Source organism: Trichomycterus rosablanca, chromosome 10 (assembly GCF_030014385.1).
Source record: "Trichomycterus rosablanca isolate fTriRos1 chromosome 10, fTriRos1.hap1, whole genome shotgun sequence".
NCBI lineage: Eukaryota > Metazoa > Chordata > Actinopteri > Siluriformes > Trichomycteridae > Trichomycterus > Trichomycterus rosablanca.
Window position 1 is genome coordinate 19,457,607 of NC_085997.1, and position 17,530 is coordinate 19,475,136.

Sequence of the window (17,530 nt, forward strand, 5' to 3'; positions counted from 1 at the left end):
AAAAGAGGTAAAAAAAAAAAAAAAATTCATGTAAATGAAATGTGTGATTTATTTCATCACTATTGTACACACATTTATCATAAAAAAGTTTACATCAACCCATTTTTGTAACAGTACACTAATCATTTGAGTGCACAATCCTTCTTGCGTGTCCTGCTGTTCTTGCTTTATTCATCAATCAATGGCACACAAATGGATATTATTTATTTATTTATTACTGTGGAATGACTAAATGGCCTCATAACATCCACAACTCTGTTAAGTGAACACATGAATGAAATAAATGAATAAATAAAAATGTAAATAAAAAAAAAAATAGAGTAGATTAAAACCTAATAATACAAAAGTCCTTCTGAGTGCTGTTCGGCTTGATCAAATTGTATTTAATCATGGTTAATTATATGATTACTGTGACCCACAAGCACCTTGTTTACATATATTGTCCAGGGTCACTGGAATAGGTTCAGAAGTCCTGCAACCACCACCAGTATAAGGTGCTTTGTAAGAAAATTAAGTTCAGGTTTACATCAGAAACAAGAGCTGTTTTGAAATGTCACTAATGCTAAACAAAAATCAGTGAATGAGGGTTACATGTATATATAAAAAAGCTTGAGTTTTACCTGATCTGCCATCTCTCTGGAAGTCCACATGGTACCATTCTCCATCATTGACTTTTTTGTTGACGGCCCTGGTTTTGGTGGTGCCTGAGCCCATGTCCAGTAGAAGGTAGAGGTGACCATCCAGCATTTCAATAGCAAAGAAATCCACCTTCATGGTTTTAGGGCCTTTCGGGTCTTTCGACTGCTGTTGCTTGGGTTTGCCGTGGCTGAAGAGCAGCAGTCCGTTGGGCTCAGTGGTGCGGAAATCAAATGAAATGGAGCCAGCTTTTTTTGCTGTCCACTTGTTGAGGGTTATAAAGGACTCAGGTGTCTCAAAAGTGACGGGGTCCAGCGTGGCCACGTTCTCACACTTGAAAGCCACCATTCCACTGACCTTCATTTTGGGATCACCTTGTTTGGCCAGACGAGAAAGTTCTAGCCTTACGTCATTGTTCTTATACACTACCTTTAAATAAAAAAAGAAACAGATACAAAGCCAATGAGTTTGAAATACTGGGAAAAACAGGGTAGTTTAATGTAAAAGAAAAACAACAGCAGCAGCAACAACCACAATAATAATAATTATACTAATAATATTTTTGCATGACTGAGACAGCACAAGTGTCCAGTAGCTTAACCTGGTGGTTAAGGTACTGGAGCAGTAATCAGAAAGTCGCTGGTTTAAGCCACACCACTGCCAGGTTGTCACTGTTGGGCCCCTGAGCAAGGTCCTTAACCCTCAATTGTTCAGACTATATCCGGTCACAGTACTATAAGTCACTTTAAATAAAGGTGTCCTCATATGGATTTCACAACACAAAGTGCTGCACCCTTCCTTTTCTGCAAACACAATGAAAAAACAAAATGCTGTTTTCTTCAATTCATTTTTATTAACCAATATGAGAACACCAAGACAATGTGACGTGCTATTTCATGCATAAAATTAGTCAATTTCTAAAATCAGGACATCATGATGCAATGAGCTGTTTTTTTCTGACAACTCTGTTGGGTTCTGATACTGGAACAACAGGAAACAGAGCATATCTCATAGCACAGATCATTTCATCTGCTAAGATTAGTTTTTTTCTGATATTAGAACTGTGAGACAAAGTGAGTTGTTGTTTTCTTTATTTTTATATAAAGACAAAATTACTGTGAATAAATTGTTATTGGGGGAACAAACCTAAGAATGTGCGGTTCTCTGTTCATAATCTAAGATTAAGGCACTATTATGTTGCAGCATAATTACAGTCCGCTAAACTCAAAATCTTTGAAACTCAACACCCTTCGTTGAGAAATTGGAACCCTTAAACTCAATGTTTCCTTTAAACTCAACATGTTCAGTTTGTTTTTTAAAATGTATTTATTTAATTATAGGTATTATAGAACAGTTGCTTTGCTCGGCTTGACCGGTGCCGTAATATTTCATCAAAGTGCGCATATGAGACGAAACTGTATTTGTGTGAAAGAACCGTCAGATTCACTCTGTAAGCTCCACATGTATCTGTGTTCAGCTGGATTTTACTCACTGTTTAACTTTTAAACTTGTGTTATAGCTTGAGCTTCTGAGAAATTTTTTACCTCTTTCAGAGGTAGGCATTGCCAGTCTCAAGATAAGGGCACAATCACTCTTTGACAAGGGTGACATTTTCTTTTCACTTAAGTTTTTCCTTAATATTTACATTTACATTTTCAGCATTTAGCAGACGCTTTTATCCAAAGCGACTTACAGTACAGTGACAGTATATTGTCTAAGCAATTGAGGGTTAAGGGCCTTGCAACAAGGGCCCAACAGTGGCAACCTGTCAGTGGTGGGGCTTGAAGCAAGCAACCTTTGGATTACTAGTCCAGTACCTTAACCGCTAGGCCACATATGCCTTGGTTATATGCTGTAATTTAAAAGGGGGTATTTTTTATAAAGGGGGTAATTACTTCTTACACCACTGCCATTGTTGTGTACAATGCTTGCATTCTCTGAAAGTTCTTAAGCAAGAAATGTACTGTTTTTATTAAATGATCTTACTGTGATATAACTTGTTCATGTTATTCTTCTACCGCTCATTTTTACAAGGCATCACCTAGCAGCATTTTTGTTGAGCCTTTACCAATAAATCCCAGCATTTTTCTGCCTCCTCTATATGGCTAAAATGCTGCGATTTAGGCCAAGCACCAGACTGTGAAGTGTTCAATATCCCTCTCTTTTAATTCAATTTCACTTGAGCCCTTGCCAAGAAGGAGATAATGGAATGCGGATGCAATAAAAGGATATTGATGATGCTTCAGAAATGCCAATCACACAGCTGAGCACTAGAGCAATTAACGAGCTGCAGTGTGTTTTTTTTCTATTTAATTTTTTTTGATGCCCCCTGTTTTTTGTTTTTTTCTTTTTTCCCCCGCTGACCTGTGCGCTTCATTAACAAGAACCATCATGACCTATCTGCTTTATATCACTGTGACACAAAAGCTGACAGAGAGGATTTGTAATGGAGAAAGGTTAGGGTACAGGTAAGAACAGGAACCAATAACTGTCTAATTAATGTAGAGCATTTAGTGAGTAGATTACATGTGATTTAAATAGAATAACTGTGCACATAACAAAAAATATTTAAGTTTAGCATATGCTATTTCTGAGTAACCTCATCATACAAGAAACACTTGTGAGAACAGGCAAAAAGGCTGTAAAGACTTCCTGCAAAAACCATCCACATTTGTGGAGAACAAATTACAAGGCCAATACAGAGGCAGACAAATTCAAGGCAGATCTGACATTGCTCTAATCTATTTATGTAGCTGTAAGATGAAAATGTGCAGTACATTTGATAAAATCAAGCATAATTTCTGTTGCAGTTTTGTAAGTGAAATGTTTGTCAACTTCTGCTTGATACGAAACTTCAGCTGCTCAACAATCCGTGATCGTCATCGTCTGATTCTTCTCTTTATGATGCACCATACATTTTTAATAGGAGACATATCTGGACTGCAGGCAGGCTTGACAAGCACGCACATTATGTGTCTAAAAAGCTACACTGTTGTACAGAATGAGGCCTGGTGCTGTCTTGCTGAAATAATCACTTCCCTATAATCTCTAAAATCCCAATATGCACCTCCATGCACATATGCAAGTCACCCATGCAATGAGCGCTGATGCACCCTTATACCATGACAGATGTTGGCTTTTGCATATTTCACTGATAACAGTTCATTTTGGCACAGAGAACTTAATGTCCATTTTGCCTAAAACGGTTTCAGACCACCTGAAATGAGCGTGGACTGCAAAGAATTGATGTACAGCTTTCTCTTTGTGTAATACACTGCCATGTTGCATTTCTTGATGCAGTGAGGGACTGTGTTAAGTGACAATGATTTTCTGAAGTACTACCAAACCCATATACAGTATCTCACAAAAGTGAGTACACCCCTCACATTTTTGTAAATATTTTATTATATCTTTTCATGGGACAACACTGAAGATATGACACTTTGATACAATGTACAGTAGTCAGCTTGTATAACAGTGTAAATTTGCTGTGCCCTCAAAATAACAACACACAGCCATTAATGTCTAAACCGCTGGCAACATAAGTGAGTACACCCCTAAGTGAAAATGGCCAAATTGTGCCCAAAGTGTCAATATTTTGTGTGGCCACCATTATTTTCCAGCACTGCCTTAACCCTCCTGGACATGGAGTTCACCAGAGCTACTGGAATCCTCTTCCACTCCTCCATGAAGACATCACAGAGCTGGTGGATGTTAGACACCTTGTGCTCCTCCACCTTCCGCTTGAGGATGCGCCACAGGTGCTCAATTGGGTTTAGTCCGTCACCTTTACCTTCAGCTTCCTCAGCAAGGCAGTTGCCATCTTGGAGGTTGTGTTTGGGGTCGTTATCGTGTTGAAAAACTGCCATGCGGCCCAGTTTCCGAAGGGAGGGGATCATGCTCCGTCTCAGAATGTCACAGTACATGTTGGAATTCATGTTTCCCTCAATAAACCGCAGCTCCCCAGTGCCGGCAACACTCATGCAGCCCCAGACCATGATGCTACCACCACCATGCTTGACTGCAGGCAAGAGACAATTGTCTTGGTACTTCTCACCAGGGCGCCGCCACAATCAGCTTCCTTTTGGGATGACGACCATGCAGACCGAGTTGATGCAGTGTGCGGCGTATGGTCTGAGCACTGACAGGCTGACCTCCCACGTCTTCAACCTCTGCAGCAATGCTGGCAGCACTCATGCGTCTATTTTTTAAAGCCAACCTCTGGATATGACGCTAAACACGTGGACTCAACTTCTTTGGTCGACCCTGGCGAAGCCTGTTCTAATTGGAACCTGTCCTGGAAAACCGCTGTATGACCTTGGCCACCATGCTGTAGCTCAGTTTCAGGGTGTTAGCAATCTTCTTATAGCCTAGGCCATCTTTGTGGAGAGCAACAATTCTATTTCTCACATCTTCAGAGAGTTCTTTGCCATGAGGTGCCACATTGAATATCCAGTGATCAGTATGAGAGAATTGTACCCAAAACACCAATTATAAAACGGATAGTTCCGGTCCTAAAATCTGATTGGCTGAGCCGCGTTCGAAGCCGTTGTAAAATCCCCGATAAACGCACACCTAGGACCACCTCACATCATTCCATATTAATACGCCACTGAATAGAAAAAGTTAATGTTATTTTCGCCCTCATGTTGCCTAGCAACACTGTTAATCGAACTATTTTGCGTCGCGGAAGAATGCTTTATTGTAAGTTTATACACAATAAATACATTTATGAATTAAACATTGTTGTATTTATTATATTTTATGTTGACCGCCGTTTTATAAAAGCAATAAGCCACTCGAGACCGTGCATTACTGTTATGATTTTAGCACGGGGAAAGAAGTTTTAGTCATAAAAACGTCATCCCCATGCTAAAATCACAGTAATGCATGGCCTCTCGTGGCTTATTGCTTTAATCTAACAGCCCTGCTCCCCATTCACACCTGGGACCTTGACACATGACACCAGGGACAACGACACAATTGGGCACAATTTGGACATGTTCACTGTGGGGTGTACTCACTTATGTTGCCAGCTATTTAGACATTAATGGCTGTGTGTTGAGTTATTTTCAGAAGACAGTAAATCTACACTGCTATACAAGCTGTACACTGACTACTCTAAATTATATCCAAGTTTCATTTCTATAGTGTTGTCCCATAAAAAGATATAATAAAATATTTGCACTGTTATATTTGGATGTACTCACTTTTGTGAGATACTGTAGCTATATTTAATTTCAGTAGCATGACGGTTTTTAGTTTCACATACATTTAACAGTGGTTTCTGGGTTTTTTCCTACACAGACTGAGATCTCTCCAGATTTCCTGATTTTTTTTTCTCAATATTATGTAAGGTCGATGGAAAAAGACTACATTATTTTTAATCTAGCACTCAGAATTTTGACAATGACAATTCTCTCATGAAGTTTGGCACAAAGTGGATGCCACAACCCATCATTGCTTGTACAGACTGATTATTTGCTGTTTTTTTCCTGTAATACCCAAAACTTTTACTTGTTACCAATTCACCTGCTTATTGTAGAACTGTGTATACTATAAACTTATAACACAAATTTTGCCTCTGTCCCAACTTTTTTTAAAGTGTGTTGCAGGCAGTACATTTTAAATGTGTTTATATTTACAAAATACAATGAAAATGATTAGTGAAAACATTGGAAATCTTTTCTTTCTACATTTGTTAGTTAAATGAAGATTCAAAATTCAAGAATAACAAATCACAGATTGTTCTATTTATGGTATTTCACAAAATGTCCCAACTTTTCTGTAAATGAGCTTTGTATGTTCAAAAACTAGGTTAATCTTAGGCTCATTTGATGCAATTCACTTGGATTAGATTAGTATGTACTAGCATTGACAAATTCTAAGCAACTTGTTTACATATGTGTTTGGTGCTAGGTAAGGGCTAAAAGGTAAGAGTTTGCTTATTGAGCTTAAAACCCAAAATATTTAATTGGATTCCTCAATAGTTGTTGATGTTTCCTTTGATACAAACCTAAAAAAATTTTTTTTTTACTTTTCTCATTTGAAACATGACCTTGCTTGTAAATCATCTTGCCCGTTTTATTTTGTTTTATTATTTTTTTTTTTACATGCAAACACTGAGACTGAAATCAAAAAGAACACTTTCAACACTATCTTTAATAAATGCCAATAATTATTAGATGTTTTAAGAATGATCATGATTACACTGGTGGATGAGTAGAAAAGAGGATAAATTGTGAATCTTCTTACTGGGGCTTACTGGTGGAGTATAAAGGATTAACACATGTTTGTTTTCACAGGACTAAGACCTTGACTAACCCCCCTAATCTGTAGAAATGATAGCATTACAGCAAAAGAGGGATTAGATGTGAATGTGAAAAGACAGGGTTTATTCAAGGTACTGAAAACAGCTGACACATGGTCTGTACATTTTCACCCCAACAAGCAAAATCATTGATTTCTTCTGTGTTGCTTTCAAGATTAAGGCTTTTTTAGGCTTTAAAAGGTTTTGGTGAGGCAGAAACAAATGTGTTTGATTAGGTGTGTCAATGTGATCAATCACAGATAAGTATTATTGTCTTACAATATCAAATTTCCAAAAAAACGAATCAATTAGAATCTAAGATGTAATTCACCTGTTCTAAAGGTTCATCTTTGACATGACATATTTCATTGCAAAAAAAAAAAATAAAGCCCAAAATTATTTTTTAAGCCTGGACATTTCGGAGACAAAGATTGGGTTTGAAAACTCCTCTCAATTGGGGAGAGTGCAAGAGTCTGTGCAAGACTATCCTAAAATGACCCAAACTGATAGAGATGAAGAAAACGCCTTGTGGTGGACAGGCCAAAATTGGGTAGTCACTGTGCCTGCAAGAGATGTGAAACAACACTATCAAGGCTGGGATCTTTGCTGTAATGACCGGTCAACCTGACACATGACCAGATTAGGCAGGATCTAGACTACCCCACACTTATTTTAAATTTGCATGTGAGGAACATATTGGGCTTTATTAAACTCGATATTTCTGTTTGAATCTAGAGCTGGTTTTCCAGTGACAGTATTAGAATTTCTATAAACAACAAAATTAGGTTATCATAGTTTTAAAGAAATCTAGGATACCAGCATGTAAGAAATACTATAGTAGGAAATGTTGTTTTTACTATATATAGAAACAACTGCTGTGATCCCACTTGGAATAAAAAGAAAAGCTTTCAGAGTGCTGTTACTGTTCAGTCTGTCAAAACCACAGCTCAGACAGAGTTCACAGCATAACATCAGTCCCACTCGGATTTGAAAAGTACAACATTTAAGCACTGTAGAATGTCTAACAAAGTACCTGGAGAGTAAGACTGGTACATCAGACTGATGTCCCTTTGAGACTAAAGAGTAACATGAAATCTGAGACACATAAAAACGACTTTGTGTGTTTTGCATCACAGGATAAAGCTCCGCATTGATATCAGAATGTTACTCCTAAGTGAATCATACAGAGAACGATTTCACACTAACAGAAGACTTATTTACAGACCTTTTACCCCCTCCTAGTCTGAAATGTTATTTATTCAGTTTGTCACAATCATGTCTAATTGTTATTGCTAGTGATCTATTTTTAAATTAGTAGTTATCAGATGTCATCTGATTACATATTAATTAGTAAATGCATTTTAGCAGTACTGGGTGTGACTCTGAGGCAGTGTATGGATGGGTCTGCAGCAAACACCATCATTAGGTTCTATCAGTTGCTTATGCATTGTGTTTGAAGCTTTAGAGGCTGGAAAAGTGACAAGCGGTCCTCTGATGGGATAACACTACACCAGCCCCCAAATCTAAAACGATTCATCACAAGAAAACTTAATATAAGATTGGTTTTGTGTTCATCAATGTATGACTACAGATATTGTAGAACACTATGGGAGTATGTGGGTTCCAGATCAATTTTCACATTTCACACGCTATTGTGAATTCATTTTTACATAAGGGGTTGGGGGTGCTGTTTGTGTGCGTCAATCAAACAGTGAGGCAAGATAAACAGAACAGTGATGTTGCCTCCCTGCTGAAAAGAAACAAAACAAAAACAGCACAAATCAGCATTAGCCGGTTTCTGCTCTTCTCTGTTTACTGCTGCCAACAACTGCACTGTTAAGTACAATTATAACCGAGAGTAAAACAGGGCCACTTAGAGAAAATCTTTATTTAAAGAAAGGGTTGAGTTTTGCGAGTTTTTAAATTTGTAGTTTAATCAGTTAATGCTTTAGTTTTCTACTGGTCATTTATGAGCAATTGTATGGACATATTCAGCCAAAATTTTTTAGCCTAGTGTTTAGTTTTATTTATTATAATTAATATTAATTAATTACAATATTTTCTCTTACTTAGGTAGTCAAATTTCTACACTTAAGTCTTCTTTGTTGCTTATAGATATAAACATATGAGTATATGGCATAATATCTGCCTCCTTTAACAAATCTTAAGACAATCAATGTAATACTATAGTAAGGTCAACATGTTTAAAGGAGGGTACTAACTGTCTCTTCTTTATGCAATTTCCCAGAGGACTAAGATAAAACATTAAGATAACGTAACTTGTTTTTATCTTATCTCATCAAGACTAAGCCAATCAGACTAAGAGTCCTTAAAATACTATTGGCTTTATAAAGATTTTGTCAGGAACAGTAATTCACAATTCTGACTCAATTTTAGACCTACTTTTTGATCCGGTAATATTTATTTATTAGGATTTTAATGTCATGTTTTACACACTTTGGTTACATTCATGAGAGAAATGGTAGTTACTCGTTATACAAGATTCAACAGTTTACAAGTTTAATGTCAAACACAGTCATGGTCAATTTTGTATCTCCAGTTCACCTCCCTTGCATGACTTTGGACTGTGGGAGGAAACTGGAGCTCCAAGAGGAAACCCATGCAGACACAGGGAGAATATGCAAAGTCCACACAGAAAAGACCCAAACCGCCCCACCTGGAGATCTAACCCAGAAGACTTGGTCTGGTAATAATATAATTATATATGTTTAATTGTCCATTGGATGGTCTGGTTCTTTTTAACTTAGCTGTCCATGGTCTGTGTGCATAATTTAAATAAAGCAATATACCTTGATTAAAAACTGGAAATTTTAATTACAATCCATCAGGCGCACCAACTTAACACTGTGGCCTAGTTTTAAATCTATTTTATTGACATTTGTTGCATTTTGTAAATATAATTTGAATGAAAAACCATGAAGTACTGTGAAAAATACAACCACATGGGGTAAGGGAGTACTTCAGAAAACTGTTGTCACTTAAGACAGTCCACTGCTGCGTCAAGTCATGTAACCTGAAACTCTGTTATGCAAAGAGAAAGCCATACATCAGTTCTATGCAAAAACGCCACCAAGTTCATTGGGCCCAAGCTCATCTCAGATGGACCACGAGACAGTTAAAGTGTGTGCTGTGGTCAGAGTCCACATTTCAGCTTGTTTTCAAAAACAAGATACAGATACAAAATACTTTTAGTGAAAGGTACAAAAACATAATTTGTCATGGTATGAGGGTGCATCAGTGCCTACGACATTGGTGACTTGTATATGTGTGAATGTACCATTGATTCAGAGGTGTATATTGGGATTTTTAAAAGACACATGCAGCCATCAAGGCAACATCTTCTGCTGAGAGGTCAACAGTTATTTTAGCAATATAATACCAGACTTTATCCTTTATGTGGTACAATAACTTGACTTTATAACCACAAAGTGTGCATGTTTGCCCGGTCTGTCTGCAGTCCAGATCTGTCTTCAATTTAAAATGTATGGGGCATCAGAAAGCAAAGAATCAACAGTCACAGTCAACAGTCACAGACTGTTGAGCAGCTGAAGTTCATGTATCAAGTAAGAATGAGCAAAACTTCCACTTGCAAAATTTTATTAATATCCTCAGTTGTAACTGTTTTAATATCCCCAAATCATTATAAAGATTTATTGATAATAGAAGGTGATGCTTTTTTTTTTTTTTTTATGTTTGTTTATGCATTTTCTCCCCTTCTTCTCCTGACTTTAGCATATCCAATTACCCATTTGCATTATGCTTCCTCTCTACTAATGTTGATCTGCACCCTGGTTAAGGAGAGCCGAGATTGACACATGCCTCCCTCTGACAAGTGTGCAGTAGCCGACTGCGTCGTTTCACCTACACAAGGTTTACACCGATCAGCCATAACATTAAAACCACCTCCTTGTTTCTACACACATTGTCCATTTTATCAGCTCCACTTACCATATAGAAGCAATTTGTAGCTCTACAATTACTGACTGTCGTCCATCTGTTTCTCTGCATGCTTTGTTAGCCCCTTTCATGCTGTTCTTCAATGGTCAGGACTCTCCCAGGACCACTACAGAATAGGTTTTATTACGTGGTGGGTCATTCTCAGCACTGCAGTGACACTAACATGGTGGTGGTGTGTTAGTGTGTGTTGCACTGGTATGAGTGGATAAGAGACAGCAGCACTGCTGGAGTTTTTAAACACCTCACTGTCACTGCTGGACTGAGAATAATCCACCAAACAAAAACATCCAGCCAACAGCTGGACCAACTCAAACAGCAGCAATAGATGAGCAATCGTCTCTGACTTTACATCTACAAGGTGAACCAACTAGGTAGGAGTGTCTAATAGAGTGGACAGTGAGTGGACACGGTATTTAAAAACTCCAGCAGCGCTGCTGTGTCTGATCCACTGATACCAGCACAACACACACTAACACACCACCACCATGTCATTGTCACTGCAGTGCTGAGAATGACCACTACCTAATTAATACCTGCTCTGTCGTGGACTTGTGGACTTGTAGTCCTGACTATTGAAGAACAGGGTGAAGGCAGTCTAAAAAGGTATACAGAGAAATTGATGGACTACAGTCAGTAATTGTAGAACTACAAAGTGCTCCTATATGGTAAATGGAGCTGATAAAATGGACAGTGAGTGTAGAAACAAGGAGGTGGTTTTAATGTTATGGCTGATCAGTGTATATGCGGATCAGCTTTGTGTACGTAAAGCCACACCCTAATCAACACATTATTCCTTGTCTCTGTGCAGGTGCCATCAATCAGACAGCAGAGTTCGTAATTGCATCAAATCCACATTTAACTCCCACCCTGAATAAACAACAAGCCAATCGTTGTTCATGTAGGCGCCCAGCCTGCCGGATAGCAGAGCTGAGATTCAAAACAACAAGCTCGAATTGTGTTTTACCATGGCGCCACCTGAGCACCCAAACCTTTTTGAATGTGCTGCAGGAATTAAATTCTAAATGAGCTTATATTTACAAAAATACAATGAAACAGGTCAGTGAAAAGTGTCTGGTGAAATCTAGCAACCTTTTTGTTATTTTCCCAGGTAAATGGATTCAGAAATGTGCTGAAAATTGACTTTGATGTGATCTTATGTATGGGTCATTTTTTAAGAAATTACTGTAGAATTAATAATGGCATTACGCAGCAAAAATAAGCAGTAAGCTCATTGAGGGAATGCATTAAATGTTTACCTCCTTAAGGCAGCCCATAAAGTTGTTGCTAACAGGAGATCCAGGTAGATCTGCAGTGCTGGGACTGCCCCCAACATAGAAAAAGTCATCGGAGCCTAGCATGGTGTAGTCCTCTTGGGTATATCCAGTGGTGGTGAGAATCCCATCCACGGATATTGCAACCTAGATGACAAAGCACAGGGAAAGGACACGCTATACTCACACATAAGTTAAATGCTCATTAGGGCTTTAGTCCCCCTTTGTAAGGATTTGGATAATTGATTGTTTTGTTTTTCGCATTTGATACTTGTTTTCTTGTTTGCTGATTTTTTATGAACCCATTTTCATGTCTTTTCAGCATATAGTTAATAAACTGTTTATTGCTGTTTTCATTTTGGTGTTCAGTTCTAGTCTGCCAGACCCACAGTATGGGTTAGATCAGGTTAGATTAGGGTTAGTTGAGAGTGAGTGGCACACAGGTCCACACTCATTGTTAGTATTGTCATTAATAAAACACAAAGGTAAATAAACAGACACAAAAATGGTGTTAGTAGCATGTGTGTGCTAAGAGTTAGTATTGCTTAGTTACTTTGCAAGTTGATTACTTTTCACTTTCTGTATCCATATCATGTAAAACGAAGAAGACGACATGCCACGGGTTTGGAAATGAAAGCACAGGCAATTAGATGCACACATAGTGCACACAGATCTGACTGAATGGGAAGCAGGTTTTAGGATCTCTCTCTCCCCGCATGCAAAGAATGCAAGAGAAAAGAATAGTTACTTTCAGAGATACAACTGGACAAAAATCAAAGAAGAGCAAGGGAGGGAGAGAGAGAGGAAGAGAGAAGCAGCTAATGAGACCAATCACAGCAAAGTATATGTTTGTGCATGCATCAGCTTGTTCACATAGAAAAAGCAAAAACAGAAAAAGCTGACCAGCCACCCCTGTTAGTCTCAAATGGCCTGATGCAGCCAAGATGTTAGTAGAGGGGTGGCGAATACCAACGCCATGCAGGTGAAGTCCACAGAGCTTTTGGACCAATGAGACGCACAGAGCCAGCCTAACAAGATCAGCCAGTGGGAAACATTTTACACAAAAGAGAAAAGTGCAAGGGAGTGTTATATGAACAGGACAAAAAAAAAAAACAGATGATGAAAAGTTAAAAAAAAGGACTTGGCCAGGGAGGGGGAAGTAAGCGTAAAAGAGTACCAACCGCAGTTTCCCCCATATTTTTTGTTTAGTACTGATGTCTACAGTTCAAAGAAAGGAAAATAGACACACGGCAAACCCAAACTAAGAAACAATTAGAATGATATCTACCGAACAATGTAGTTTGTTTACCATAGCGTGTCCAATGCCTGAGTGCTTTGTGGAAAAGGGGGGAGAAAGGAAATTAAAAAACAGAACACCATTCCTCAGTCAAAAAAGATGGTCTGTTGCCAAGGTTAGTACATCAGCGTTGCACGTTAGTAAGAGGTAATTGGTTAGTAAATGACACATTCCATGGATGAGAGGTTAGTTTCTTTGCCCCCAAAGCAGGTTAGTAACATTTAAAAAAGAGCAAAGAAAGAGAAGGAGAAGGAAAAGCAGACTAGAGATTTGAACCAAAGTGCTTCCAGTGCCAGACGCTCTGGAATTCAGCCAGCCTACGTACCATGTTACCATCACTGCTCTACCTACTCCTGAGATTTATAGATAACACTGTTAATATAACTGACAGCTGGGCTTCCACATCAACTGCTATCCTAGCCTGTTATAAATCTTGACCTAGATTTTGCAATTCAAAATGGTGCACTTTATAAAATATACGTCAGATAACAACTTTTGTAAGATTAATTGTATAAACACTTTGCATTATCACCCACTATTATACTAGTTGTACTCAATCTGCAGGACGTACTTCTGTACTATCCTATCCTTCTGTGCTTGGCCTATTGTGACTATACCTTAGTAAATAACACATAAACAGCCTGTAAGACTTGCTCACTGTTATAATAAGAATAATGTTAAAAACCAGTGTGCTTCACAGTACCTTGAAAACCTTTAAGTCCCCATAAAATTATACCTAAATGTTTATAGATTGAACATTTACATTAACAAAACTTTGCATCTAGTCGAATCAATAGAAAGAGACCAAATTAATGTAAATAGCCCCAGTTTAAATAAAAAAGGAAACAAGGAAACAAACAAAAATCCCTATAGCTACACTGCATAGGTCAGGTGGCCTGTTTAAATGTATCAAATCAGATAGAACAACTGTCACTACAAATGCTACTGTAATACTGACTGTCAGACTGAGTTGCAGTTGTGACTGTAATTAAAGCTGATGTTTATGGATCAACTTTAACCAAGGCTTTACACCAAATGGGCCATCATAGAAACATTGCAAGAATTCAAAGTGTCACTTAAATGACTCTTGTGATCTAAATCTAAATTTGTCCAGTTGAATTCTGAGCTGTCTGTGTGCTGTACATCTTATATAGCACATCAGCCTGGTAACAGCATCTCCACTGCAAAATATGCTTTTTTTTTTTTTTCCAGCAGCCACTATCTGGTCAGGACTTATGGGAAATTAAAAGTGCACAATACAGTGAATTTTAAAACTTGCACCTCTTTGCTAGAAAGCTGCAACTGTAAATAAATACTGAAAATAAAGTGCTTTTACCTTGCTAAAAATCCAAATCACAAGGGCTTTCTAACTAACCTGGCCAGACTACTGACTGCACTACTTTTCGCTTTTTGGCCATTTCTTAGTTTTTGATTAAAACAAGGTAAATCCCACACTGTTTCATCATTAACATCAAAGGTTTGGAAGATGACGACTTATTCACAGTTACTGTACAAATGAAGTGCTAGTGTTAATACTGTTATGTTGTAATTTTATATCCCACATAATGAAATCATTAAAGGTTTGTTTGAAACACATTTGGTTGCCCAAATCTAAAACCACTAAACAAAGAATAAATATTGTTAGATGCAATGTTATTCTGTTAGATGTCTGTTATTGTTATAGTTTAATTACTACCCTTAGAACTCTTCCTGCCACCTTAGTAGAGTTAGAACCTCTTTGCTAGTACAACATAAATTTAGTTGTTAGCCAAGAACCCACTGCAATCTTCTATTTTATATTTATAAATACATTTAAATAAAAACAATAAATATTTTGTAAACAACGTAATCTGTTCTATTCTAAGTTATGCCAAGAAAAAAGCTCATCCGACTCTTTTACCGCCTTTTGTGCGCGGTTACCTGACGGAGATTCCTGGTAACCTTCACATCATGCCAGGAATTGTCATTAAATTTCCCATTCACAGGCTCCACCAGGGCCTCAAAGGCCCCGGAGCCCAGGTTGATGACCAGCGAGACGGCACCGTTCTTCAGTGCCAGGTTGACGTAGTCGGCTGATTTGCCAGTGTGGAGCATCAGGCCATTGCGTTGCAGGGTTTTGAAGGAAAGTGTGATCTCGTCGCTGCTGCTCTGGATAGGGTTGGGAGACAGGTCGTAGCAGAAGTACTCTGAGCCCTTGAAGGTCGCCACGTACTCCTCTCTCACTGAAGTGACATAGGGAAGAAGAAGAGGGAACTAATGTAAACTTGTAGGAGATATGGTTGAATTGGAGATATAGTATTGAAATATATATATATATATATACAGTGTATCACAAAAGTGAGTACACCCCTCACATTTCTGCAGATATTTAAGTATATCTTTTCATGGGACAACACTGACAAAATGACACTTTGACACAATGAAAAGTAGTCTGTGTGCAGCTTATATAACAGTGTAAATTTATTCTTCCCTCAAAATAACTCAATATACAGCCATTAATGTCTAAACCACCGGCAACAAAAGTGAGTACACCCCTAAGAGACTACACCCCTAAATGTCCAAATTGAGCATTGCTTGTCATTTTCCCTCCAAAATGTCATGTGACTCGTTAGTGTTACTAGGTCTCAGGTGTGCATAGGGAGCAGGTGTGTTCAATTTAGTAGTACAGCTCTCACACTCTCTCATACTGGTCACTGAAAGTTCCAACATGGCACCTCATGGCAAAGAACTCTCTGAGGATCTTACAAGACGAATTGTTGCGCTACATGAAGATGGCCAAGGCTACAAGAAGATTGCCAACACCCTGAAACTGAGCTGCAGCACAGTGGCCAAGATCATCCAGCGTTTTAAAAGAGCAGGGTCCACTCAGAACAGACCTCGCGTTGGTCGTCCAAAGAAGCTGAGTGCACGTGCTCAGCGTCACATCCAACTGCTGTCTTTGAAAGATAGGCGCAGGAGTGCTGTCAGCATTGCTGCAGAGATTGAAAAGGTGGGGGGTCAGCCTGTCAGTGCTCAGACCATACGCCGCACACTACATCAAATTGGTCTGCATAGCTGTCACCCAAGAAGGAAGCCTCTTCTGAAGTCTCTACACAAGAAAGCCTGCAAACAGTTTGCTGAAGACATGTCAACAAAGGACATGGATTACTGGAACCATGTCATATGGTCTGATGAGACCAAGATTAATTTGTTTGGTTCAGATGGTCTCAAGCATGTGTGGCAGCAATCAGGTGAGGATTACAAAGATAAGTGTGTCATGCCTACAGTCAAGCATGGTGGTGGGAATGCCATGGTCTGGGGCTGCATGAGTGCAGCAGGTGTTGGGGAGTTACATTTCATTGAGGGACACATGAACTCCAATATGTACTGTGAAATACTGAAGCAGAGCATGATCCCCTCCCTCCGGAAACTGGGTCGCAGGGCAGTGTTCCAGCATGATAATGACACCAAACACACCTCTAAGACGACCACTGCTTTATTGAAGAGGCTGAGGGTAAAGGTGATGGACTGGCCAAGCATGTCTCCAGACCTAAACCCAATAGAACATCTTTGGGGCATCCTCAAGCGGAAGGTGGAGGAGCGCAAAGTCTCGAATATCCGCCAGCTCCGTGATGTCGTCATGGAGGAGTGGAAAAGCATTCCAGTGGCAACCTGTGAAGCTCTGGTAAACTCCATGCCCAGGAGAGTTAAGGCAGTTCTGGGAAATAATGGTGGCCACACAAAATATTGACACTTCAGGAACTTTCACTAAGGGGTGTACTCACTTTTGTTGCCGGTGGTTTAGACATTAATGGCTGTATATTGAGTTATTTTGAGGGAAGAATAAATTTACACTGTTATATAAGCTGCACACAGACTACTTTTCATTGTGTCAAAGTGTCATTTTGTCAGTGTTGTCCCATGAAAAGATATACTTAAATATCTGCAGAAATGTGAGGGGTGTACTCACTTTTGTGATACACTGTATATATATATATATATATATATATATATTATCAGTTACAAAGATTATAGTATTGAAATATATATTTCAATACT

General features: G+C 38.6%; 1 protein-coding gene across 6 annotated transcripts in view; it reads right to left on the reverse strand.

The window, feature by feature from the left end:
• The window catches only part of nrxn1a (neurexin 1a), a 267,067-nt gene that overhangs the window by 160,889 nt on the left and 88,648 nt on the right, over positions 1-17,530 (reverse strand). For 5 of the 6 annotated variants that reach the window (XM_063002922.1, XM_063002923.1, XM_063002920.1 and 2 more), the window contains 4 exons: positions 15,413-15,714; positions 13,505-13,528; positions 12,181-12,342; positions 621-1,065 (listed from right to left, as the gene is read on the reverse strand). In XM_063002922.1, coding sequence (XP_062858992.1) covers positions 621-1,065; positions 12,181-12,342; positions 13,505-13,528; positions 15,413-15,714 — 933 coding nt within the window. The remainder of the gene's footprint in view (positions 1-620; positions 1,066-12,180; positions 12,343-13,504; positions 13,529-15,412; positions 15,715-17,530) is intronic. The other variant, XM_063002921.1, reaches the window with a different exon arrangement.